Source organism: Trachypithecus francoisi, unplaced genomic scaffold (genome assembly GCF_009764315.1).
Source record: "Trachypithecus francoisi isolate TF-2019V2 unplaced genomic scaffold, Tfra_2.0 Lachesis_group1, whole genome shotgun sequence".
In the NCBI taxonomy this organism is placed as follows: Eukaryota; Metazoa; Chordata; class Mammalia; order Primates; family Cercopithecidae; genus Trachypithecus; species Trachypithecus francoisi.
In genome coordinates, this window is record NW_022681454.1 from 46,796,440 (window position 1) to 46,824,271 (window position 27,832).

General features: G+C 36.9%; 1 protein-coding gene across 9 annotated transcripts in view; it reads left to right on the forward strand.

The window, feature by feature from the left end:
* MAPK10 (mitogen-activated protein kinase 10) overlaps positions 1-27,832 on the forward strand; it is a 339,795-nt gene that overhangs the window by 188,204 nt on the left and 123,759 nt on the right. For all 9 annotated transcript variants that reach the window (XM_033214181.1, XM_033214176.1, XM_033214180.1 and 6 more), the window contains one exon: positions 11,430-11,599. In XM_033214181.1, the coding sequence (XP_033070072.1) occupies positions 11,430-11,599 (170 nt within the window). The remainder of the gene's footprint in view (positions 1-11,429; positions 11,600-27,832) is intronic.

Sequence of the window (27,832 nt, forward strand, 5' to 3'; positions counted from 1 at the left end):
GATGAGTTAGTAAAATCCAGATAATTCATTTTAACGATTTTGATTCCCAAATGTCATTTTTACTTTCCTTATGATGAAATATTAACCCCTTACTCCCACTCTGAAAAAGATTTTTTAAATAAAATGTACTATTACTACCCTGGAAAATTTGTCCTGTCTTCGATTATGTAATACCACTTGTTATTTCTGATTTTGTATGTCTTTTTCTTTATTGCAGACAGATTGTGAATGTGTAGATCAAAAGGTGTAGAATCAGTGTGATTAGTTTAGTGGTTTAGATCATTGTGATAATGAAGCCTATAACTTGGAAAAGTTTGATCCTCTAAGGGACAATTTAATATTAAGCTCTATGAGGTCAGGAGCTGTGCATTCTTAGTGTCTAGGATAGTTCTTGGCACATTTTATGACCAAAATAAATATTTATAGAATGAAAAACATACTGCAGTAGTAATAGATAGACTGTAAATCTCAGTGATGTATCAAATCAAAAGTTTATTTCCTTTCATTCAAATTCCATTTCAGGTGAGCAAGGGTTGTCCTCTATTTGGTGACTCAGGAGTTTACGTTTCAGTCATTTTGTGATGTACGAACTGAAACACCACTGTGGAAAGAGATGTGTTGAGGAGGCACATAACCTTTTTTAAAAAAAATAATTTAATTTTAGGCTCTGGGATACATTTGCAGAACGTGCAGGTTTGTTACATAGGTAAACATGTGCCATGGTGATATCCTGCACCTATCAACCTATCACCTAGGTATTAAGCCCCACATGCATTAGCTATTTGTCCTGATGTGCTCCCTTCCACCACCCCCCTGACAGGTCCCGGTGTGTGTTGATCCCCTCCCTGTGTTCATGTGCTCTCATTTTTCAGCTCGCACTTATGAGTGAGAACATGCAGTGTTTGGTTTTCTATTCCTATGTTAGTTTGCTGAGGATGATGGCTTCCAGCTTCATCCATATCCCTGCAAAAGATATGATCTCATTCCCTTTTATGGCTGCATAGTATACATTTTCTTTATCCAGTCTATTATTAATGGACATTTGGGTTTGTTCTATGTATTTGCTATTGTAAATAGTACTGCAGTAAACATATGTGTGCAAGTATCTTTATAGTAGAATAATTTATATTCCTTTGGGTTTATACCCAGTAATGGGATTGCTGGGTCAAATGGTGTTTCTGATTCTAGAGCCTTGAGGAATCACCACACTATCTTCCACAGTGGTTGAAGTGATTTACTTTCCCACCAACAGTGTAAAAGTGTTCTTATTTCTCTGCAGCCTTGCCAGCATCTATTGTTTCTTGACTTTTAAATAATTGCCATTCTGACTGGTGTGAGATGGTATCTCATTGTGGTTTTGATAGGCATTTCTCTAATAATCAATGATGTTGAGATTTTTTTCATGTTTGTTGGCTGCATGAATGTCTTCTTTGAGAAGTGTCTGTTCATGTCCTTTGGCCACTTTTGATGGAGTTGTTTTTCCCTTGTAAATTCCTTTAAGTTCCTTTTAAATTCTGGATATTAAACCATTGTCCGATGAATAGATTGAAAAATTTTTCTCCTATTTAAATTTCTTCCTATTTAAATTAATAAATGGTGCTGGGAAAACTGGCTAGCCATAAGTAGAAAGCTGAAACTAGATCCTTTCCTTACTCCTTATGTGAAAATTAATTCAAGATGGATTAGAGACTTAAATGTTAGACCTAACACCATAAAAACCCTAGAAGAAAACCTAGGTAATGCCATTCAGGACATAGGCATGGGCAAGGACTTCATGTCTAAAACAACAAAAGCAACAGCAACAAAAGCCAAAATTGACAAATGGGATCTAATTAAACTAAAGAGTTTCTGCACAGCAAAAGAAACTACCATCAGAGTGAACAGGCAACCTACAGAATGGGAGAAAAGTTTTGCAATCTACTCATCTGACAAAGGGCTAATATCCAGAACCTACAAATAACTCAAACAAATTTACAAGAAAAAAACAAACAACCCCATTAAAAAGTGGGCAAAGGATATGAACAGACATTTCTCAAAAGAAGACATTCATACAGCCAACAGACACATGAAAAAATGCTCCTCATCACTGGCCATCAGAGAAATGCAAATCAAAACCACAATAAGATACTATCTCACACCAGTTAGAATGGCGATCATTAAAAAGTCAGGAAACAACAGGTGCTGGAGAGGATGTGGAGAAATAGGAACACTTTTAAACTGTTGGTGGGATTGTAAACTAGTTCAACCATTATGGAAAACAGTATGGCGATTCCTCAAGGATCTAGAACTAGAAATACCATATGACCCAGCCATCCCATTACTGGGTATATGCCCAAAGGATTATAAATCATGCTGCTATAAAGACACATGCACATGTATGTTTATTGCAGCACTATTCCCAATAGCAAAGACTTGGAATCAACCCAAATGTCTATCAGTGACAGACTGGATTAAGAAAATGTGGCACATATACACCATGGAATACTATGCAGCCATAAAAAAGGATGAGTTCATGTCCTTTGTAGGGACATGGGTGCAGCTGGAAGCTATCATTCTCAGCAAACTATCGCAAGAACAGAAAACCAAACACCGCATGTTCTCACTCATAGGTGGGAACTGAACAATGAGATCACCTGGACATGGGAAGGGGAATATCACACACTGGGGTCTATTGTGGGGAGGGGAGAGGGTGGAGGGATGGCATTGGGAGTTATACCTGATGTAAATGACGAGTTGATGGGTGCTGATGAGTTGATGGGTGCAGCACACCAATATGGCACAGGAATATATATGTAACAAACCTGCACGTTATACACATGTACCCTAGAACTTAAAGTATAATAAAGAAATAAAATTTAAAAAGCAAAAAAAAAAAAAAAATACTCTTTCTTTATTTCTTTTGCCTGATTGCTCTGGTCAGAAATTCCATTACTATGTTGAATAGGAATGGTGATGGAGGGCATCCTTGTCTTGTGTCAGTTTTCAAGGGGAATGCTTCCAGCTTTTGCCCGTTCAGTTGTGGGTTGTGGGATATTGCTTGTGGGTTTGTCATATATAGCTCTTGTTTTTTTGAGATATGTTATGTCAATACCTAGTTTATTGAGAGTTTTTAACATGAAGGGATCTTGAATTTTATCAAAGGCCTTTTCTGCATCTGTTGAGATAATCATGTGGTTTTTGTCATTGGGTATGTTTATGTGATGGATTACATTTATTGATTTGCGTATGTTGAATCACCCTTGCGTCCCAGGGATGAAGCCAACTTGATTGTGTAGGATAAGCTTTTTGATGTGCTGCTGGATTAGGTTTGCCAGTACTTTATTGAGTATCTTTGCATCAATGTTCATCAGAGATATTGGTCTTAAGTTTTCTTTTTTTGTTGTGTCTCTGCCAGATTTTGGTATCAGGATGATGCTGGCCTCATAAAATGAGTTGTGGGGAAGTCCCTCCTTTTCAATTGTTTGGAATAATTTCAGAAGGAATGATACCAGATTCTCTTTGTACCTCTGGTAGAATTTAGCTGTGAATCTGTCTTGTCCTGGGCTCTTTGTTGGTTAGTAGGCTATTAATTACTGCCTCACTTTCAGAACTGTTATTGGTCTGTTCAAATATTTGACTTCTTCCTGGTTTAGTCTTGGAAGGGTGTTTGTGTCCAGGAATTTATCCATTTCTTCTAGATTTTCTAGTATATTTGTACAGAGGTGTTTATAATATTCTCTGATGTTAGTTTGTATTTCTGTGTGATCAGTGGTGATAACCCTTTATCACTTTTTTATTGTATCTATTTGATTCTTTTCTCTCTTCTTCTTTATTAGTCTAACTAGCAGTCTATTTATTTCATTAATTTTTTTCAAAAAGCACCTCGTGGATTCATTGATTTATGAAGGTTTTTTTTTGTCTCTATCTTTTTCTGTTCTGCTGTGATCTTAGTTATTTCTTGTTTTCTGCTAGTTTTTGGATTTGTTTGCTCTTGCCTCTCTAGTTCTTTTAGTTGTGAGCACATCGCTTTTTGAAGGACTCTCTGTTTAGGTGACAGCTGGCATTTCTGTATATAGTCACATGACACCAACTGCAACTGCAAGGGAGGCTGGAAAGTGGAGAGGGGCACATGGATATTCATGGAGCACTGTCTCTACCACAAATGAAAACAAAATAAAAAATATCTTGTTATCCTGTAATTCGGGACTCTGTTGGTTCTTTGTGGATTTTATAGGAGTATCATAGTGCTTTCAAATGGCACTGTGGCTGAGGAGCTAGGCCAGCTTTTGTTATAAATATCCTAAAACTGCTAACTATGGGTCTTAAATGTTGTCGACCTTCTCAATAATAATAATAATTATAACAATGGTAATAATTATATTAAATAATACACTTGGAGAGTTTCCTATAACCTTATGCCATGTTTAGAGCTTACATAGATTATCTTATTTAACCTTTCCACTAATCAAAAGTAGATTATCACCCTCATTCTACAACTAAAGAAACAAGGGCTAATATTATAAAGAACTTGTCCAAGGTCTCACAGTCAGGATTTTAAACTGGATAGTTAGATGAGAAGCAGCCTTTTTACCCTTGGCTAAAGTTCTCAGTCTAAAGTTTCTTATTTGTTGAAAATAGAATGCTAATTCTTATATGAAATAATTTGTTAGACATCTAGCACATTGCCTGTTACTAATACTAGCTTGGTGCCTAATAGGTATTCAAGCAATATTAGTCTCCCTCCTTCATGCGTAAAGAACAGGCAGGCAGAAACCATAGCAGCTCTACTATTGATAACTGTTATATGCTTTCCAACATGATTGAAAATAATCATCAAACATAATTTAAGTCTTAAAATTTTTGCTGCTTTATTGATTTTTTATAATTCATTAATTTCATAGAATAACCATCTCTGGGCCAACTAACTAATGTAAAAGTGAAATTGATTCCAGGATGTAACCCTCTGTTGAGAGTAATAGTTCAAGGAACAGGGTGAGGAAATGTGCTCTTGAGGGAACAAAATTTAATCCTAAATATCACTAAGTATTGTCTCAAATCTTCCCCTTTAAAACTCATATATAAGGTCAGGTGCTGTGGCTAACACCTGTCATAGCAGCACTTTGGGAGGCTGAGGTGGGAGAGTTGTTTGAGGACAGGAGTTCAAGACCAGCCTGGGCAACATAGTAAGACCTCATCTCTAAAAAAAAAAAAAAAAAAATCTGGGAGTGGTGGCATGTGCCTATAGTATCAGCTATCAGAAGATTGAGGTGAGGGGATTGCTTGAGCCCAGGAGTTCAAGGCTGCAGCAAGCCTTGATTGTGCCACTGCATTCCAGGCTGGGTGACAGAGCGAGACCCTGTTTCTAAAAAGAAATAAACAAACAAATCTCATATGTAAATAATTTGATATATATTCAAAATAGATTAAGCACGTGCCTTTTTGCCACAAAAAACCCAGAACATCAGGCATTATTTCGGCTGACTTTATACAACAATGTTGGAGTGGTATCATGAAGCAGCTCAATCTGCTGCTCATAACTATGAGAGTGGATAGCTCAATATCATTTGTGTCAAAAGCAGGATCATGACTTTAGGCAAGTGGTTTTCAGTATCCAAATGACCATACTAAAAAAATATCCAGCAAATTGACTGGCTAATTATCTGCATGTGCACTTTGTGGTTAATATTTCTTGGCTATCCTATTGAGATAGATTAATTTTATGCCCATGTTACCTTTAATAGTGCCTGACACACAGTACGTGCTCAATATTTAACAAATGAATAGAACCAGGCCCTTTAAATTTCTTGGCATCTGTGAATATCCAGCTTTCCATCACCACACAAGATTGTCTACTTCAACCTTGAATTATTTCATGTTAAGCTTAAACTCTAGGCTGAAACAATTGATAAATGAGTTTATGAAGGAGGATATTCATTCATTTCTCTTGATTTTCTTAGCTTTATTCCTGAGGCTCACTTTATTGTAAGAAAACCACATCAGTATTCTTAATGATTTTAGCTAAACTAGTACATGGTTTAGCCTACAGAAAGAAGAGAACTTGTTTTGAAGTCAGATAAACTTTAATTCATATTAATTGGTACCACCAATTAGTAGTTCTGAGATTCTGAGTCAATTAATTAACAGCTCTGCATGTCACTTTCTTCATCTGCTTTGAGTGTTTGCTCTAACATGTTTAACATAATACAGAGTACATCTATAGTAGGTAAGCAATAATATTGGTTCAACTTTCTTTTTCCCTTGCGTTATTGAGAGTTAATATCATACAAGTCATACGGCACATATTTCTGTGACTTTCACTAAAAATATCTTATCCACTGCCTGTTGTTTGATTCCGGGTTTTTTATATAAAGAAACTATTGAATATATTCTTCCTGAAGTTTAGCTGAAGAATTTTATCTTTCCTATGAATTGGTATTATATATTTTATGAGATGAATGAATCAAAGCCTGCCACTTACTGTGGTTTTGTTGTTGTTATTATTTTTTTTCTTTGGTGTTCCAGAAGTGTGACACTAACTTTTGTGCTCAAGGCAATAGATATTCATAACTTAAGTCTTCTGGTAAAACTGTCATCTCCTAGCTTGCTTTATTTTACATTTGTTTTTAAAACTGGATTTAATGGTTTTATTGTTTCTCTATCTTTTACCGTGAGCTACACAAATCCTTTATGGAACCATACAGAATATAAATGATGCATGAAAGAATAAAATGGTTTGCCCAAGGTTTCACAGCTATTAAGTGCAGAACTGATCCAGGCTCAGTGCTATTTTCAGCTATATCATTCAAAAGAAACAAAGAAAGCTTAACCTCCAAAAATTCTTAAACCCCAATGTTTCCCACTCAGGAACTAACAATCAGAAATATAGGACAATCATTCACAAATGAAAATGAGGAGGGAGGGCTTCTGAAATATAGGCTATTAAAGTGCAATCAAAGCTTTGGACACCTGCAGGAGAAGATCAGTAATGTGGGACATTTTTCTTTGCAAAATTCTATAGCTATAGGCTAGCAATTGAATTGATGATGAGCACTCAGGTGCTGATACCACGGAGAGTGTTTTATGCCATTGTTTTTAACTTCCACATCCTTTGTTTACTTGTTGATCTGCATTGCTTCCAGTTTTTGACTCTTTAATTATTCCTCTTTGAATGCTGGCATCTTTTATATCCACTATTGTCTAAAACAGTGATTCTCAAAATATGAAACTTCTTAGAAATACAGATTCTTGGCCTTATTCTAGTGTTACTGAATCAGAAACTTTGCATTTTATCAGCCCCCTAGCTCATCCTAATCCATGTTAAAAGTTCAGAATCTCTGCTCTAGACCAATCATGCCTTCTCAACAGGAATTTTTTTTTTCTTTGTAGGTTCAAATAATCAGCTGTCTTGTTCTATGACTTGAACTCAGGAAATACTAAAATGTATAACTAGAGAAAAGTCATTTTTAGCACTGATAATATTTTTCTGTAATATGCTTAATGGAATATTTTCATGGGCACATTTTATAAAGAAAAAATTATATTTGAACTTTATAGTCATGACAAGGAAGATTATGTAGAAGCTGAAGGCTGAAATACAGTCTATTAAATATGCTCGGAACCTTTCAAAACTCAATTTAGATTTGTAAGCTTGGGGCACAGATGGGATCTGGGGGAAGCTCTTTAACACATCATATTTGCTATCAAATTTTTGGTTATGACATCAATCTAAGAAAATTTCCTATGCATTTTGTCCATATCTTACTGCTTAAACTAGTAATTAAAATAGACTTTTACCAATTATTTGAGATGCTTTCATGAACATCTTCCCTAACTTCCAAATTTTACCTGAAGTTTAATTCAAAGTGGGGCATAAAGAAGAAACTTGAAAGGAAATTATATATTTGTGTGTGTGTGAATTCACAAACCTTGTAATGATGATTTTTAGTTGGTGGATTTCTGCTTGAATCCAAATCTCCAGAATGTTATGCCAAAGACTTGTATTTTATTAAGCCCTGCTTCTCCAATGTGTATCCCCAGGTGGTTGAGATGCACACTCATATCTGAGAACCAGTGAAAAGGGAGGTTCAGGGATAGTTTTAGTTGGGGAAAACAAAGATCAAGTCCCCCTCAAACATTGCCAACTTTATACCTGTAACTTGGCATCTGTAGTTGCTGTATACATGGTAGGTGAATGAATTAATGATAATGAATGAGTGCAGGTGGTTAGTTGCTACTGTAAAAGTTGTCAGAATCAAATGGAGTCACTTGTGTTAAAAAAAAGAAAGAAAGGAAAAAACCATGACAAATAGAGCAGAGGAAGGCCATAAACAGGAGGGTTCACATACGTAAATTTCTGGTGAAAACTATCACAAAGGGCTGAAAAACCCACAAGTTTGCACCAAGGCCATCACAACCTTATGCAAAAAATATTTCTGCAAACCTGTCTGCCCAGCAACTGCCTGTCCCACTTTGGACTGGCATTACCTTTGTTATTGATCCTTGTAGCCAAGGATAATTATCTCAAAATAGTTAAATAATCATCCTCATTTTTCCTTTGAAAACCTCTGTCTTCCTTTACCTCCCGGAATACACACATAGTTTACTATGGCACATATACTGCCATTGCAATACCCTATTCCAGAATAAATATTATTTTATTTCTATTATATAGAAAGAGCCCTTTTCTGCTTGTTAGTTTCTGTTTGCTTCTAGCACCTTCTTTTATTCTACTGTAGAATATATTATCCATACTTTAACTACTTTCTTATTTGATTGTCTTCATTCTAGACTGAACTTTATCTTTTTTTGGTTATATTTTGAGTGCCAAACCTAGCATTTGACAAATAATATGTATATAATCAGTGTTTGTTGGGTTAAACAGTTCTAAATATTAAATAGGGTAGCTCTTAGAGTAAACCTTAAAGATAAGTGACATGAATTGTTAAGCTTCTTTGGTTTATTTGAATATACATGGAAATGTTGGAAGAGGAGAGACAACAAGTTGAATCAACTATGATATATTGACTGAGACCATAGCTGGAAAAGCCACAGTGAAGTCCAAAGGCACAGAGCTGTGCCACAATACAGCATTAAGTCAGGAGTCCAGAACACAAAGTTCATTGCCAATGATTAGTTTATACATGCAATACAGTTGAGAAAGCCACACTTCCAAAGTGAAGGGACTAAGTAAGGGAAGGGGAGATATACTATCTAGGTTTGATGAGGCTAGTGTGTGCTAAAGATTTTGTGTGTGGTCAGAAGCAGAAAATTAAAAGATATAAAGAAGGGTCAGAACATGACAAATGGCAAGTTAGGCACTTCATCCCAAGTTAAACTTCACAGATGAATTCATTTTATATTCTAGCTTCAGTTGCTTTTTAACCTTTCTTAGCCAGGAAAAAAAGCAGGACTTTATTCAGGCTGTTCTACTCATATGCCAAAAAGTCTAGAGTAGAAATGGACCATGGTGTGGAGAGCAGTTCCTGGTACTGTGGCTGAAATCAAGGATTGTTTAAAGACTAATGTTCTTGTTTCTGCCACTGTCCACACCCATTGTCTAAATTCTAAACCCTGTTGTTGTCTCCTTGAATAGGCTTGCAATGTCCTGATTTTTAATAGTCTTATTTAATTCCCTATCCCATGCTCCACAAACTGCTTTCTTGATTTCAGACCTTTTATTATTGCATTTACAGATCACTTGAATTTTTGGTTTCCTGTCCAAGCAAACTAAATTCTCTAAGTCCATTCTATTCTTTGGGGTCTTGGTGCATTTGCAGTGAATGCTGTCATCATATCCGATGCAATCATAGGTTGGTGCCTGTCACACATATTGTACTCTGGAGCCTGTCTCAGCTATCTGGGGGTCCCGTGATCCTAGCACTGGATTTGTAGGTTTTGCCACCCGTGTTCCCATGGGCTCCACTGTATTCTCCTCATTTACATCCCTAATGCTGCTTGGGTCTCTTTCTAAGGGAATATGGGGAACATTAGATAGTACTTTTATTTCAAGTTTTTATTTAGAAATGAAATGCCACAACTTTCCAGGAAAAATAGTTTTATTATCAATCCAGAGGTTCAGAGCCTAAGGAGATTTAAATCTTTCAAATTATATCAGAATGCGATTTTCGGAAAAGTTCATGTATGTTAAAATTACACAAAAAGTCTTTGGTTTAGATTCTGGACTCAAAACATTATAGGCAGATTTTTCACTAATTAAAGCTTTGGCAGGACACTCACAAGTTGTGAGGTATGTGAGAAATTATTCATTGCGTGGGAATGTCTCACGTCTCACTTCTTGTAGGACAACCAGCATTCTTTGACAAACCAAATCAATCTAAATTGTACCTCTCCCCTTATTGTGGCATTTAAAAACCTGCCCACAAATCTAAATGCCCCAAATGGGTCAAAACCACCTTTAATAAGAACCACTGGCATGGATTGTTTAATTTTCAGTTAAACAATTGGGGAGGATCCCACAGAAAATGTGGGTGCTTAAAACGTGAATAAAATCAGCAAGAAGGGTTGACTACTGGGAAGACATCCAGCAGTGTGTGCCACAGGAATGGACCAGATGATGTTCTGTGAGGTCCCTTCTAGCTGTAGAATTCTTACTATTTATGTCATAAATACAATATAAGATCATTTGTGGATAAATAATCACAGGTAATGGATATTTATATTCAACATATGTATTATGGTTCAAAATTTTAAAGACAGACTCTTCGATTACTAAATATAATTGATAGATGAACTTCTCTCAAAAATAAACAAAAAATGCAAGAATTAAGATATTTGAAATCTAAGCTTCTAAAAAATAAAGTGTCATGTGGTATTTTAGAATAATGTTAATTCGAACAAAAATTTTGCTATGCTTACTTCAGAACAATAGCATTTGTGATATTAATGAGGACAAATGAAGTCAAGACTGTTTAATTCAAGTTTACCCAATTAAAATAATTAAAACTTTGCATAAGTTTGTATCTTAGTTCTTTCTGAGAAAGGGTTGTAGATACAATCTTTATCTGTCCTCATGTGACTGGTATAATGGATGGCCAGTGATCATCTTTGTCTTATGTACTTGAATCCTGAAGGATCTAATATAACCTCTGAGACCAATGCATGTTCAGTAGATAGAGATGTTTATTCTATAAATGAATGTCTTTATGAGATACTTTAGAAAAGATTATGTGACTCAAATCTAAGATTAGTCTATTATAAATAGTTTTAATGTTGAAAAAAAAAAAACCAATTTCTTTGCATTTTTTCCCTAAGCTCTTTTACTCCAGGTAATCTTGCATGGACTGATACATATTTTTTTCTATGTGAACTTCATGAACTAGATGATAGATGGCTAAGTGTTAGTAATCATTAAAAGAACAAGTTTCTGTATATCTCATTATCATTCTGCCTGTTCACTTGCCTCATGTTTTTGCTGTTCTTCTTTTTGACAGGGATTCGATAAACAAGTGGATGTGTCATATATTGCCAAACATTACAACATGAGCAAAAGCAAAGTGGACAACCAGTTCTACAGCGTGGAAGTGGGAGACTCAACCTTCACAGTTCTCAAGCGCTACCAGAATCTAAAGCCTATTGGCTCTGGGGCTCAGGGGATAGTTTGGTAAGTGGAATGGATTTGCTGTATTTTTAAATGGAACATACTGTGCAACTACTAGACACAAACACACAAATAAACAAAACCCCCAAAATAAATAGCATAATTTGGGAGGGGAAAATAATCCTACTGAAGAAAAAAATAACATTATAAACATTATGTTTATTACCCACTTGCTAACAATATATACAGCTTGGCTTGTGACATGTTTTTTGGTCACAGAAAAAAAATTATTCCACAGGAATCATAAAGAAATAAAGAGAACCAGAGATTTCTAGCAGTTGCTAATGTATTTCTTGTTTTATTTGTTGCACAGCAAGAAATGAGGGGACATGTCTTAAGATAACATCAAATAAAACTCCTTACATGCTAGAGAGGAATAAAAGCTATTTCAAATGTTTCTGTGCCTTTTCAAATTCAGTGTTTGAAACTGAGTTACCTATTTAGAAAAAGTAGCATTTTAAAAATGTTTGCCTCATGTTTTCAAAATGGGAAGATTCTGGACTTCTTAGTAAGTATTCTTTTATGACATTTTTGAGTAGCTAATTAAAATTATGACAAATCTAGATCGGATTTACCTAAGACTCTTGCAAATTTAATATCAGGTTAATTGTTAAGCATTTCTTTTACACAGTTTTAATTTGTAATGTCACAACGAAATGTATTTAATATAAACTTATTAGTAAAATAATTTCTAATCTTTCTGATGGCTCACACAGATAAGTAAAAATTCAGGACACGTACCCTGAATATGTATATTTATATGTGTATATTTATTTATAAAGGTTATATATTTATACAATATATTTATTTGTTACTGCTACATTCATAATGTCCATTTAAAAACACAAACACTTTTAAGGGATGAGATGAATTTACAGCAAATCACCATCAACTTAGCTACTTTCTTGCTGATCTTACAGTTCTGTAGGTCAGAAGTCCTACACAGGTTTCATTTTAGCCCAGTGGGGCTAAAATCAAGATGGTGGGAGGCTGGGTTCCTTTCTGGAGGTGCTGGAGGAGAATCTGTTTCGCTATTCATTTGAATTGTTGGTAGATTTCAATTCCTTGCAGTTGTGGTAAAAAAAAAAAAGAAAGAAAGAAAAGAAAAGAAAGAAAGAAAGGAAAAGAGGTTTAAAATTTAAAATATTTTAAATGTTTTAAAATTTGTGCTTAAATGGCTAAGTTTATGGTGATTTGCTATGCTAGCAATACTAATACACATGTTATAGTAAAGATTCTAATATTAAGACAATTGCTGTAACTCTCCTAAATTTACCAGTGGCAGGAGAAAACAGTAGTTTCTGGCTGTCTTTCCTTGATGGAAAATTGTAGAATAGTAACATGAGAAAGTTTTCCTAAGATTCTTAGTCCAGATGCTCAAATATTCATTGGGAAAGTTTCATTTTCCTTTGAACAGATCTGCCACAGATTTGTGGCAGTGAAAGAAGTACTGTCAGTGAAAGAAAACTGATAGACCTTTAACGACTCAAAAATAGATCCAAAGCAGCATTTTGCTCAGGAAGTTAACAGATTATCACAGAAAGATTTGAACATTTTCTAATAATTTTGTAGTATGTTTTATAGGAATTTGGGGCCTCGATTTCTCCTTTCTATAGGGTGGAAATTACCTTTGGCCTTAGACATAGTAGCTGCAAAATTTTTTATATTGCCTTTGTCAACTGTAAGCTCATCTACCTCTCTTACATCAAATGCATCCATTCCCAGACATGCTTCTGAAATCCACAGACCTTTTCTATGCGCACAACTCTCAGATTGCATAATATCTTGAATGTTCCATGCAATCCTGAGTACAGTGACTGGTTGAAACAGGAAACTGGGAATATCTGAGATCTCTGATGGACAGACAAACTGAAACATATCATTAATTTATTTTGCCTTATTTTCTTTGGAGTAGAAATAAAACATGGAGGAAAAAATTACAAAACAAATATCATCATTTTTGTCCATGTGTCACCACAAGTAATTTTGCATGTATATGCAAGAGAAATTCTGCTTTTCTTCTTCTTCTTTTTTTTATTATTATACTATAAGTTCGAGGGTACATGTGCATAACGTGCAGGTTTGTTACATATGTATGCTTGTGCCATGTTGGTGTGCTGCACCCATCAACTCATTAGCACCCATCAACTCGTCATTTACATCAGGTATAACTCCCAATGTAATCCCTCCCCCCTCCTCTCTCCCCATAATAGGCCCCGGTGTGTGATGTTCCCCTTCCCGAGTCCAAGTGATCTCATTGTTCAGTTCCCACCTATGAGTGAGAACATGCGGTGTTTGGTTTTCTGTTCTTGTGATAGTTTGCTGAGAATGATGGTTTCCAGCTGCACCCATGACCCTACAAAGGACACGAACTCATCCTTTTTTATGGTTGCATAGTATTCCATGGTGTATATGTGCCACATTTTCTTAATCCAGTCTGTCACTGATGGACTTTTGGGTTGATTCCAAGTCTTTGCTATTGGAATAGTGCCGCAATAAACATACGTGTGCATGTGTCTTTATGGCAGCATGATTTATAATCCTTTGGGTATATACCCAGTAATGGGATGGCTGGGTCATATGGGACTTCTAGTTCTAGATCCTTGAGGAATCACCACACTGTTTTCCATAATGGTTGAACTAGTTTACAATCCCACCAACAGTGTAAAAGTGTTCCTATTTCTCCACATCCTCTCCAGCACCTGCTGTTTCCTGACTTTTTAATGATTGCCATTCTAACTGGTGTGAGATGGTATCTCATTGTGGTTTTGATTTGCATTTCTCTGATGGCCAGTGATGACGAGCATTTTTTCATGTGTCTGTTGGTTGTATGCGTGTCTTCTTTTGAGATATGTCTGTTTATATCCTTTGCCCACTTTTTGATGGGGTTGTTTGTTTTTTTCTTGTAAATTTGTTTCAGTTCTTGTAGGTTCTGGATGTTTGTCCTCTGTCAGATGAGTAGATTGCAAAAATTTTCTCCCATTCTGTAGGTTGCCTGTTCACTCTTTTGCTGTACAGAAGCTCTTTAGTTTAATTAGATCCCATTTGTCAATTTTGGCTTTTGTTGTCATTGCTTTTGGTGTTTTAGACATGAAGTCCGTACCCATGCCTATGTCCAGAATGGTATTACCTAGGTTTTTTTCTAGGGTTTTTATGGTGTTAGGTCTAACAATTAAGTCTCTAATCCATTGAATTAATTTTCTTATAAGGAGTAAGGAAAGGATCCAGTTTTAGCTTTCTACTTATGGCTAGCCAATTTTCCTAGCACCATTTATTAAATAGGGAATTCTTCTCCCATTTCTTGTTTTTCTCAGATTTGTCAAAGATCAGATGGCTGTAGATGTGTGGTATTATTTCTGAGGACTCTGTTCTGTTCCATTGGACTGTATCTCTGTTTTGGTACCAGTACCATGCAGTTTTGGTTACTATAGCCTTGTAGTATAGTTTGAAGTCAGGTAGCATGATGCCTCCAGGTTTGTTCTTTTGACTTAGGATTGTCTTGGCAATGTGGGTTCTTTTTTGGTTCCGTATGAACTTTAAAGCAGTTTTTTCCAATTCTGCGAAGAAAGTCATTGGTAGCTTGATGGGGATGGCATTGAATCTATAAACAACCTTGGGCAGTATGGCCATTTTCATGATATTGATTCTTCCTATCCATGAGCCTGGTATATTCTTCCATTTGTTTTTGTCCTCTTTTATTTAGTCGAGCAGTGGTTTGTAGTTCTCGTTGAAGAGGTCCTCTACATCCCTTGTAAGTTGGATTCCTAGGTATTTTATTCTCTTTGAAGGAATTGTGAATGGAAGTTCATTCATGATTTGGCTCTCTTTTTTTCTGTTACTGGTGTATAAGAATGCTTGTGATTTTTGCACATTAATTTTGTATCCTGAGACTTTTCTGAAGTTGCTTATCAGTTTAAGGAGATATTGGGCTGAGACTACGGGGTTTTCTAAGTATATAATCATGTCATCTGCAAACAGGGACAATTTGACTTCTTCTTTTCCTAACTGAATACCCATTATTTCTTTCTCTTGCCTGATTGCCCTACCCAGAAATTCCTACACTATGTTGAATAGGAGTGGAGAGAGAGAGCATCCCTGTCTTGGGCCAGTTTTCAAAGAGAATGCTTCCAGTTTTTGCCCATTCAGTATGATATTGGCTGTGGGTTTGTTACAAATAGCTCTAATTATTTTGAGGTATGTTCCATCAATACTGAATTTATTGAGAGTTTTTAGCATGAAGGGCTGTTGAATTTTGTCAAAGGCCTTTTCTGCATCTGTTGAGATAATCATGTGGTTTTTGTCTTTGGTTCTGTCTATATGCTGGATAACGTTCATTGATTTGCATATGTTGAACCAACCTTGCATCCCAGGTATGAAGACCACTTGATCATGGTGGATAAGCTTCTTGATGTGCTGCTGGATTCGGTTTGCCAGTATTTTATCGAGGATTTTTGCATCAATGTTCATCAGGGATATTGGTCTAAAATTCTCTTTTTTTGTTGTGTCCCTGCCAGGCTTTGGTATCAGGATGATGTTGGCCTCATAAAATTAGTTATAGAGGATTCCCTCTTTTTCTATTGATTGGAATAGTTTCAGAAGGAATGATACCAGCCCCTCCTTGTACCTCTGGTAGAATTCGGCTGTGAATCCGTCTGGTCCTGGACTTTTTTTGGTTGGTAGGCTATTAATTATTGCCTCAATTTCAGAGCCTGCTATTGGTCTATTCAGGGATTCAACTTCTTCCTGGTTTAGTCTTGGAAGAGTGGAAGTGTCCAGGAAATTATCCATTTCTTCTAGGTCTTCTAGTTTATTTGCGTAGAGGTGTTTATAGTATTCTCTGATGGTAGTTTGTATTTCTGTGGGGTTGGTGGTGATATCCCCTTTATCATTTTTTATTGCATCTATTTGATTCTTCTCTCTTTTCTTCTTTATTAGTCTTCCTAGCGGTCTATCAATTTTGTTGATCTTTTCAAAAAACCAATTCCTGGATTCATTGATTTTTTGGAGGGTTTTTTATGTCTCTATCTCCTTCAGCTCTGCTCTGATCTTAGTTTTTCTTGCCTTCTGCTAGTTTTTGAGTGTGTTTGCTCTTGCTTCTCTAGTTCTTTCAATTGTGATGTTAGGGTGTCAATTTTAGATCTTTCCAGCTTTCTCTTGTGGGCATTTAGTGCTGTAAATTTCCCTCTACACACTGCTTTAAATGTGTCCCAGAGATTCTGGCATGTTGTATCTTTGTTCTCATTGTTTCAAAGAACATCTTTATTTCTGCTTTCATTTCTTTATGTACCCAGTAGTCATTCAGGAGCAGGTTGTTCATTTTCCATGTAGTTGAGCAGGTTTGACTGAGTTTCTTAGTCCTGAGTTCTAGTTTGATTGCACTGTGGTCTGAGAGACAGTTTGTTATAATTTCTGTTCTTTTACATTTGGTGAGGAGTGCTTTACTTCTAATTATGTGGTCAATTTTGGAATAAGTGTGATGTGGTGCTGAGAAGAATGTATATTCTGTTGATTTCGGGTGGACAGTTCTGTAGATGTCTATTAGGTGTGCTTGGTGCAGAGTTGAGTTCAATTCCTGGATATTCGTGTTAACTTTCTGTCTCGTTGATCTGTCTAATGTTGACAGTGGGGTGTTGAAGTCTCCCATTATTATTGTATGGGAGTCTAAGTCTCTTTTTAAGTCTCTAAGGACTTACTGTATGTGTCTGGGTGCTCCTGTATTGGGTGCATATATATTTAGGATAGTTAGCTCTTCCTGTTGAATTGATCCCTTTACCATTATGTAATGGCCTTCTTTGTCTCTTTTGATCTTTGATGGTTTAAAGTCTGTTTTATCAGAGACTAGGATTGCAACCCCTGCTTTTTTTTGTTCTCCATTTGCTTAGTATATCTTCCTCCATCCATTTATTTTGAGCCTATGTGTGTCTCTGCATGTGAGATGGGTCTCCTGAATACAGCAAACTGATGGGTCTTGACTCTATCCTATTTGCTAGTCTGTGTCTTTTAATTGAACCATTTAGTCCATTTACATGTAAGGTTAATATTGTTATGTATGAACTTGATCCTGTCATTATAATATTAGCTGGTTATTTTGCTCATTAGTTGATGCAGTTTTTTCCTAGCATCAATGGTCTTTACATTTTGGCATGTTTTTGCAATGGTTGGTACTGGTTGTTCCTTTCCATGTTTAGGGCTTCCTTCAGGGTCTCTTGTAGGGCAGGCCTGGTGGTGACAAAATCTCTAAGCATTTGCTTGTCTGTAAAGGATTTTGTTTCTCCTTCACTTATGAAACTTAGTTTGGCTGGATATGAAATTCTGGGTTGAAAATTCTTTTCTTTAAAAATGTTGAATGTTGGTCCCCACTCTCTTCTGGCTTGTAGAGTTTCTGCTGAGAGATCTGCTGTTACTCTGATGGGATTCCCTTTGTGGGTAACCTGATCTTTCTCTCTGGCTGCCCTTAACATTTTTTCCTTCATTTCAACTTTGGTGAATCTGACAATTATGTGCCTTGGAGTTGCTCTTCTGGAGGAGTATCTTTGTGGCGTTCTCTGTATTTCCTGAATTTGAATGTTAGCCTGCCTTACTAGGTTGGGGAAGTTCTCCTGGATGATATCCTGAAGAATGTTTTCCAAGTTGGTTCCATTTTCCCCCTCACTTTCAGGCACACCAATCAGACGTAGATTTGGTCTTTTCACATAATCCCATATTTCTTGGAGGCTTTGTTTATTTCTTTTTCCTCTTTTTTCTCTAGACTTCTCTTCTCGCTTCATCTCATTCATTTGATCTTCAGTCATTGATACTCTTTCTTCCAGTTGATTGAGTCAGTTACTGAAGTTTGTGTATTTGTCACATATTTCTCATGTCATGATTTTTATCTCTCTCAGTTCGTTTATGGCCTTCTCTGCATTGATTATTCTAGTTATCCATTCCTCCATTCGTTTTTCAAGATTTTTAGTTTCTTTGCGCTAGGTACGTAGTTCTTCCTTTAGCTCTGAGAAGTCTGATCGACTGAAGCCTTTTTCTCTCAACTCGTCAAAGTCATTCTCCGTCCAGCTTTGATCCGTTGCTGGCGATGAGCTGCGTTCCTCTGGAGGGGGAGATGCACTCTGAGTTTTTGAATTTCCAGCTTTTCTGCCCTGCTTTTTCCCCATCTTTGTGGTTTTATCTGCCTTTGGTCTTTGATAACGGTGATGTACTGATGGGGATTTGGTGTGGGTGTCCTAACAGTCAAGACCCTCAACTGTAGGTCTGTTGGAGATGGCTTGAGGTCCACTCCAGTCCCTGTTTGCCTGGGTATCAGCAGCGGAGGCTGCAGAAGATAGAATATTGCTGAACAGTGAGTGTTGCTGTCTAATTCTTGCTCTGGAAGCTTCGTCTCAGCGGTGTACCCTGCCGTGTGAGGTGAGAGGTGTTGGTCTGTACCTAGTGGGGGATGTCTCCCAGTTAGGCTACTCAGGGTTCAGGAACCCACTTGAGCAGGCAGTCTGTCCGTTCTCAAATCTCAACCTCTGTGCTGGGAGATCCACTGCTCTCTTCAAAGCTGTCAGACAGGGTCATTTACATCTGCAGAGGTTTCTGCTGCTTTTTGTTTAGCTATGGCCTGTCCCCAGAGGTGAAGTCTGCAGAGATAGGCAGGCCTCCTTGAGCTGAGGTGGGCTCCACCCAGTTCGCGTTTCCTGGCAGCTTTATTTACCTACTTAAGCCTCAGCAATGGCGGGCGCCCCTCCCCCAGCCTCGCTGCTGCCTTGCAGTCAGATCTCAGACTGCTGTGCTAGCAATGAGGGAGGATCTGTGAGTTTGGGACCCTCCTGTCCAGATGTGGGATATTATCTCATGGTGTGCCATTTGCTAAGACCCTTGGTAAAGCACAGAATTAGGGTGGGAGTTAACCGATTTTCCAGGTGTTGTGTATCTCTGTTTCCTTTGGCTAGGGAAAGGGATTCCCTTCCCCATTGCACTTCCTAAGTGAGGCCATGGCTCGCCCTGCTTCAGCTCTCGCTGATCGGGCTGCACCAGCTGACCAGCACCCATTGTCCAGCACTCGCCAGTGAGATGAACCCGGTACCTCAGTTGAAAATGCAGAAATCACCCGTCCACTGTGTCACTCACTCTGGGAGCTGGAGGCTGGAGCTGCTCCTAATCAGCCATCTTGCACCGGGGACCGAAATTCTGCTTTTCAAGCATAAGTATTGGCATATGGTTACCTATTATGTCACAGAATCTCCATCCTCCTAACTTGGTTGAAATGGAGTCTCGTTTCTACTGTTCTGGTTACCTTAAACTTGCTATTGGGTTCTTACAATCTTTTCCCCCTCTTTAGACTGTTTTATTTCTTACTTATCAGCATGGGGAAAATGGTAATACTAAAATATCTTCAAAAGAAATTATTACTATACTATATTTCATTTACCATGGATAGGTCAAAAATGTCAATGTTGAGCACAATTAAACAAACATTGATATGAAATATTTGGGAAAAATGAAAATTTTCCTTCTGCCTTTGAGGGAAAGAAAAGATTATCTGTTGAGGCAGAAGCAATGAGAATTTTTCTGCTTCACTGTGTGAGCTGAGAAGTTTTCTACAGCCGCATAGGTGGGGAATTGTAGAATAATCTGTAAGATGAGTTTTTAGCAACAGTGGTCAGGATCCAGAAGAGCAAATCATTTCAGAACATTTTTCCAACTGTCAGAAGAGGGTCTCATTAGTGTTTTTTTTTTCTGTTACCAACTCCAGAACAAAAACAAGCATGGGAAGAAATCAACAGTAGGGGTTTCATTGTCTTCATTCACATCCATCCTGCTGTTTCTTGCCAAGCCAAGGAACACTTTCTCATTTCTCTCTCTAAAGATGATTCAAACGGACAGCCAAAGTGGTGGCAAAAGTTAACAACTAAGTTTAGCAGAGACGACTTGCCAAGGTTAGTCTGCCCTTTAACTGAAAAGAGCTGATTGTATAGTTTTAAATGAAAGGAAGTGAAGCCATATTATTTCCTTCTTGGTGGTGTCACACACCATCAGCTTGTAAGTTGTCACAATTCAATTTCACAAGGTGATGTTAGGCAGGATATTTACAGCAAACTGTAAGATTAATACGGATAAAATCATAGAATTGTAAAATATCTGTGCCATGAAAATTAAGTATTTAAAAATAATATGATACATTTTATGTTAACCAAACTTTAAAAAAATTCCACTTAGAGCTAGAGGATGGCATTTAATTAAAGTTGAAATAATCATAGTTTTAAGATGCCCTGGAAATAATCCAATGGATTAGTTTATCTTAAATGGAATATATATCTATATATATGTATACATACAGTAGTCCCCCCATATTTGTGGTTTAGCGTTCTGTGGTTTCAGTTACACATGATCAAATAGGATACGAAATTATTAAATGGAAAATTCCAGAAATACTTTGTAAGTTTTAAATCGTACACCATTCTGAAATCTTGCCCTGTCTCACTCTATCTCATCCCATCCTTCTGGGGATGTGAACCATCCCTTTGTGTAGCATATCCAGGCTGTCTATGATACACCTGTTAGTTATTTAGTGGCAGTGTCAGTTATCAGAGCAACTGTTGCAATACTGCAGCGCTTGTGTTCAAATTATTCTTATTTTAATTAATAATGGCTCCCAAATACAAAAGTAGTGATGCAGGCAATTTGGATGCGGTAAAGTACTTCCTTTAAGTTAAAACGTCAAAGTTCTCAACTTAATGAGGAAAGAACAAAAATCTTATGCTGAGATTGCTAATGTCTTCAGAAAGAATGAATCTTCTACTTGTGAAATTTGAACAGTATGTTATTGCAGTTGTTCTATTTATTATTCTTGTCAATCCCCTACTATGCTTACTTTATAAATTAAACTTTATCATAGGCATATAGGTGTAGGAAAAAACATAGTATATATAGAGTTCACTATTATCCAGTTTCAGACATCTGCTGGGGGTCTTGAATGTGTCTGCTTCAGATAAGGGGGTACTACTGTAATGAATATGTAATACCAATATACGATTATTATATATTGTATATGCATACATATTAATCCAGTGGGTTAGTTTATCTTTATTGGTTATGTGTCATATATGTTATTTTAAATATATATATGATACATTAGGATATATATCTTTTTGTTTTACACAAAAATTTGAAAAATCATTTCTGGTGAATGTCCTTCAATAAGTGGTCTACAGTAACAAGACTATGCAGATTTTAAGATATAAATTGCCAGGCATGTTCAGCAGAACCTCGGGTTTTCACATATTCTTCTTTGAAAAAAGTTCCCCCTTTTTAATGTGCTCATTTTCATTTAAAAAAAGACACTATTTACTCCGATGTGTTTAGCAGCTTTTTCCATTTTAGTGATGAATTTGATTTACTCCATCTGCACTCTGATTTAATCACCCTTGAACTAATAACATCCTTCCACAAAATGATTGGAAAAGGTTGGGAACATCTTCCCTAAGGGGTTGGTAAATATGCACCAGAACAAAAGTGATTAAAACTTGGCCATGTTAGGGTGCATGACAGAAAGGCATTTAATATATATTTCTTGCTGATAAAAATTAGGACAAAAATTGATGAAGTAAGTTCTCAGGGTTCTGTTAAAAATGTACATATTTAAATATTATAGATTCAATTGCCAGTACTTTATTATAGTTACAAATAAACTTATGTCCAACAAATAATTTTTTTCCCATTATGGTTTATCAATGATAGTTTTTAACTTTCAGTCTTTCAGAATCTAGGTTTATTCATCTGTAAAATGGAGATAATATTATCTCATAGGGCTCAAGAGATTACAAAACAAGCTAGCTACAAAAAATTGCTTTATAAATCTGAAATTGTCATGACTTTTAGTAGATTAAAGAAAGGTGGGCTTATGATACTTTTTCTTAACAATGGAAAGTTGTAAAGGTCAGTACATGTAACCTAGGAAAATGACTGATTGTAACAGTTGCTTCGTCATCACATTTTTTATATTATATACATATTACAGTTAAGAACATGGGGTTTAATAAAATAACTTTACTAATACCCCATCATGGAGGCTGGCAAAGAAGCATTTGAACTTTTTTTCTCCCTATCTTTCATCCAGGGCTTCAGTTAACTAATATTATTTACAATATGTTAGTTGTAAACATTAGTTTTAAAATCCACAACACGATTTCACAGGCCCAGCTAACCATCTTTAAGCACAGAATATGGATGGGAGCGTTTTATGGTTATGAGGTTGGTGACATGAAGAGAGATGGGTAAGATCATCCAGAGGGTTTTCCAAAGCATTACGCTTCCTCAGTAACACAAAAGAGATTTGATCAATGGACCCCAGATGATTTTATTTTGTTTCTGCAAACATCACTCAAGCTCTGGTGGCACATTTCTCTTAAGAGTTTCTAATGAGCCATTATGCTAAATGATGCAGATTTAATCACACATTTCCATTTAGCCCCTGACCAGTGGAAATGATTATCCTCTCATGTACATCTGGAATGTTGGTCATATTCTTCCATCCCTGGCATTTTCCATTAATTTTAAAATTTCAGACCCTTAATTGCAGCCTCCTTGAAATAAGGAACATTGAGTTTCAAATACTGTCTTTTATACATGCAGCAGGTTTAAGGTGGTGATGGCCCAGTGGAATAGGACAGAATTAGACACTGTATTCTTCCACATTTTGCTGTTCTTCTAGGCCTCTTTTCATAATACAGGCCGCAAATATTTATTTACCAGATTTCTCAATTGATCAATAAGACAGGTAAATGTCATTTTTTTTCCTTTACCAAGAAAATGTGGTATTTTGAAAAACAATGTGTGGAAGTTTGATGGCAGTATATTTACAGAAAAAACAATTATACGTATATATAATATCCACATTTCTATGTGTCAACCATAAAGTATGTATGTGTCCTTATGTATACATATTTAATTGTTGATGTGATAACTAATGCTGAAGTGATTGGTAATTCATAATCTTAAAAATTATATTTGGCTTTGGAATGTATTGTGGACATTTATTCTAATTCTGTTATTCTTCAGTTAATTTGTAATTAACTTACATAACTGATAGCACGAGTTTGTAGCCTGGAAGCACTTTTCTTGGCAGATTTGAAAAATAGTCATTTAAATTTCCATAGATAATTATTCACTTACAAATCACTGAGTCTTTTCTGTAAATCATTTGTTGATATAAATGCTGATGTCCCTATTAGAAGAAATAATTAGTAAATACATTATTTATTTTTCAGTTTCAACTTCCATCCTAAAGATTAAATAGTTAAGTGATGCTGGTTCTCATTTTTTTTAGAACTTGTCTTTTAGGGCGTCAGTAGGTATTTTCATTGCCAAAGTAAAATCAGTTTTAGTCCATATGCTATTTTTTCAGATTAATCCTGATTGTTAGGATTAAAGTGTCCCATGGTTATGTTAAAAAGTAACCTATAGCCCAAATGTAAATATCTAACAAGTTAATCCATCACCATCCAGTGCATCTTGGAAAAGCCAAAATTTCTGACAGAAAGGAGGCAGTTTGATCAGTTAAATTAAATTGTGCTAAATAAAGATGGCGATGGCTGTCCCTCAGATTCTGGGAAGCATTCTCATTTACTGCTCTAAGAGACCTGTGCATTCCATCTGTAGATAAGGTGGCTTTGTTTTGTTTGTTTGTTTGTTTGTTTGTTTTTAAAGATAGTAGGTATGTGTTATAAATTTTGTAACTAAAAATATCAAGACTTAGAGGAGCTTTTTATAAAGCTCAGAGGGAAGGTAGTTGGCCCTTCTCTCTACTAAGTCATGCTTCTGGCCTGTTACAGCATCACTTTCTGTTTATAGAGTCTGAGCTGTCTTGCTAATCATGGATTTGAATGTGGGGGCTGAGGACAAAGGAAGACATCTTTCAGTTTGGAAGATGGAGTGACAGCCCTATCATTCCCTTTGTGGGTTTTTAGTTTGGAAGATAGAGTGACAGCCCTATCATTCCCTCTGTGTGCTCTCTGTTTCTCCTGTGATGGGATTTAAATGTACCTAAAATATTTGACCTTGTCAAGTAAGTTTCACTTTACATGTCCAAAGTTATGAATCCAGCATTGAGCCATTGCATTTTAAGCTTATGTGTATGATGGGAGAGTCTAAATTATCATCAGGGAAGGCACTTAGTCACTTCATTTGATGTGCAGTTTCTTTTATTTAAATACACGTACCTTAGGGTTCTTGTGCTATGCTCTTCTTCATTTCTATTCTTCTTTATTTGTTATCATTGAAAACATTTTTCACAGATTTTAATATGTCCATTCATAAAATCAAGATTTCACTCTCAATCCAGGGAGATGCAACTCCAAATATATTTTTTAAAGTTTTCCTTTGGGTTCACCAAGGACATCAGAATATGGATGGGAAGTGTGCACCCTGCACAAGAGCACCGAGATGAGGGACTTGTACGGGCTGAACTCCAGCCTGGGCTCTACCCGTGGACCCTGATACATGATCACCTCCGCCTTGGGGAGCTGCTTTTCCTCAAATCCACACCAGATGGGTTAGCAGCAAATATTGAACAAATGAACTTTAGATTTGAAATGACCCTGACAGAAACTCAGTTTAACTAGCAAAAATATAAGTTGGAAAATAATTAGTGTACAGAAGATCTAATACATCTAGGATGTTAAATAATTCACTGGCATGATGATTTAAGACACCTGAAGAAAATGAAAATAATCAGGGAGCAGAGGAAAATTAGAAGCCAAATTGTTGTCATGTTAACATTATCCCTCCTCTTCAGTGACCCTGCTTCTCGCATCCTTTTTCCCTCCCTACATCTTTTTATGGACATCTCTCTTTCAAGGCCTCCCTGTTCTCTGAGACTGTCACACTCCTGCTGCATTAACCTTTTCCCTGTCTAGCCAGGAACCGTGAAGAGTGATTTCAGACACTCTCAGATGCTCTTTATTTTCTCACCTCCTTGTCCTCTGCAGCTTTGTTTTCCAAACTCTCATCCGGATCAGCCCAAGTGGCTGTTTTCTCTGCTCCTGCTGGAAGGCTGAGCCCAGCTGGAGGAATGATATAATCACACTGATTTCCTCCATTATAAGTTTATGAGCTTCATCCTCAGCTGGGCCCTTGTTCCTGCTCAGCAACCATTTTGCGTATATGTCTCGTCAGCTCCCTAGCCATTTCCCAAGGTGGCTGTTACAATCCTTTTACAGCTTTCATGAAAGCTCCCAATTCCACTTCACCAGCAGCATTCTTTACAGAAGGTCTTACCTCCTACTTCCCCGAGAAAACAGATGGACTCAGGCATGTAAACTCTCAATTTCCCCTTCAACCTCCTAACCTTTGTCATCTCCAGTCTTCCTTGCCCAGTTAGTTCCTTCATGAGGAGTACCATCAGGCTGGCCTCCCACCTGTATTCTTGATTCCATCTCCACCTATTAGGACCTATTAGTTTTTGTCAGTCTTGCATTGACTGATGCTTCTTCTTCCCTGCCTATGGACGACCTCTCACCAAATTCTCATCCATGAAAAAGTTATTTAGAACGTGCCTACCCCTCAAACCACCCCTCTTTCTCTCCTTCCCTTATCATCACATTTCTTGATAGTCTGAAGTTAATGCTTCCACATACCTTTTCAGTCCTCATTTTACAAGCAGTTCCAATTCTATCACCATTACCCATGTGGAGGAGGATGCTCTGGGAAGGCAACCATCCACCTCCTAAGTGGCTAATCCATTGGCTTCTTTTTAAGCTCTCATTTTATTATTATTATTTTTATTTCAATGGCTTGTAAAGTACAAATGGGTTTTTGTGTTATATGGATGAATTATATAGTGGTGAATTCTGAGATTTTAGTGCACCCATCACCCAAGTAGTGTACATTTTACCTAACGTGTAGCTTTTTATCCCTGGACCCCCTTCTACCCTTTTCTCCTGAGTCTCCAAAGTCCATTATGTCACTCTGTATGCCTTTGTGTACTCACAGCTTAGCTTCCACTTTTAAGTAAGAACATACAGTATTTGGTTTAACATTCCTATGTTCCTTCACTTAGAATAATGGCCTTCAGCTCCATTGAAGTTGCAGCAAAAGACATTTCTTTCCTTTTAATGGCTGAGTGGTATTTCGTGGTGTATATACCACATTTTCTTTATCTACCTATCAGTCAATAGGCACTTAGGTTGGTTTACATCTTTGCAATTATGAATTCTTTGGCTCTAATATCTGGAAATGTTAAATATCCAATTCTTTTTGAATTTTATATTCTTTTGAATTTTAAGCTAAGAATTTTAAAAATCTATGGCTCGTTTGGAATGAGATGGACTGGCCAGCATATCGAGGGCTGTGTAAGGCCGTGGTTAGAGTGCAGACTCTGAGATCCTGGCTCCCTCTTACCTGTGTAGGATCTCAGGAACTTTATCTGAAGATGGAGCAGGAAGAAATAAATATGTATGTATAGAATTGCTGTTAAAGCAAACTAAATTAGTTAATATAGTGCCTGGATTTACTTAGAAGTCAATGCCTGTTAGTTTTCATTATTGTAGCTGGCCTGGGTTATGGCCAGGTTCTAAGACGTTGGTTTGATTAGGGAACTGCCTTTTCTAGTTCAATGTTCAGAATGCCAGTAAAATAATCCAATCCAGGCTGGGTGCGGTGACTCAGGCCTGTAATCCTAGCACTTTGGTAGGCCAAGGCGGGTGGATCACCTGAGGTCAGGCATTCAAGACCAGCCTGGCTAACATGGCGAAACCTGTATCTACTAAAAAATACAAAAATTAGCCAAGCGTGGTGGTGGGTGCCTAAAATCCCAGCTACTCGGGGGGCTGAGGCAGGAGAATCACTTGAACCTGGGGAGCGGAGACTGCAGTGAGCCGAGATTATGGCACTTCATTCCAGCCTGGGCAAAAGAACGAAACTCCATCCCAAATAAATAAATAAATAAATAAATACATAAATAAATCAGTCCAATCCAAAGCTACTGAGGCCAAGATTTGAATTGGTGGCCAGAGCAAAAGGAGCCAGAAAAACAGGTACTAATTTTCAAGCCTAATTAGAATGAGATTCTAAATGAGAGAAGGAAGGCAAAAGCCAAGAACCAGGCCAGAACTGGATCTAAGTGGGAGAAATTTGCGAACAATGGAATAAATCTAGCACAAATGTCATGAATATTATTGGCTGGTGGGTGAGTGTTAGTGCTATTAGACTAGGTTGAAGCCAACTGTTTCCTGGTGCCCTCCTACCTCTATGGTCAATCAT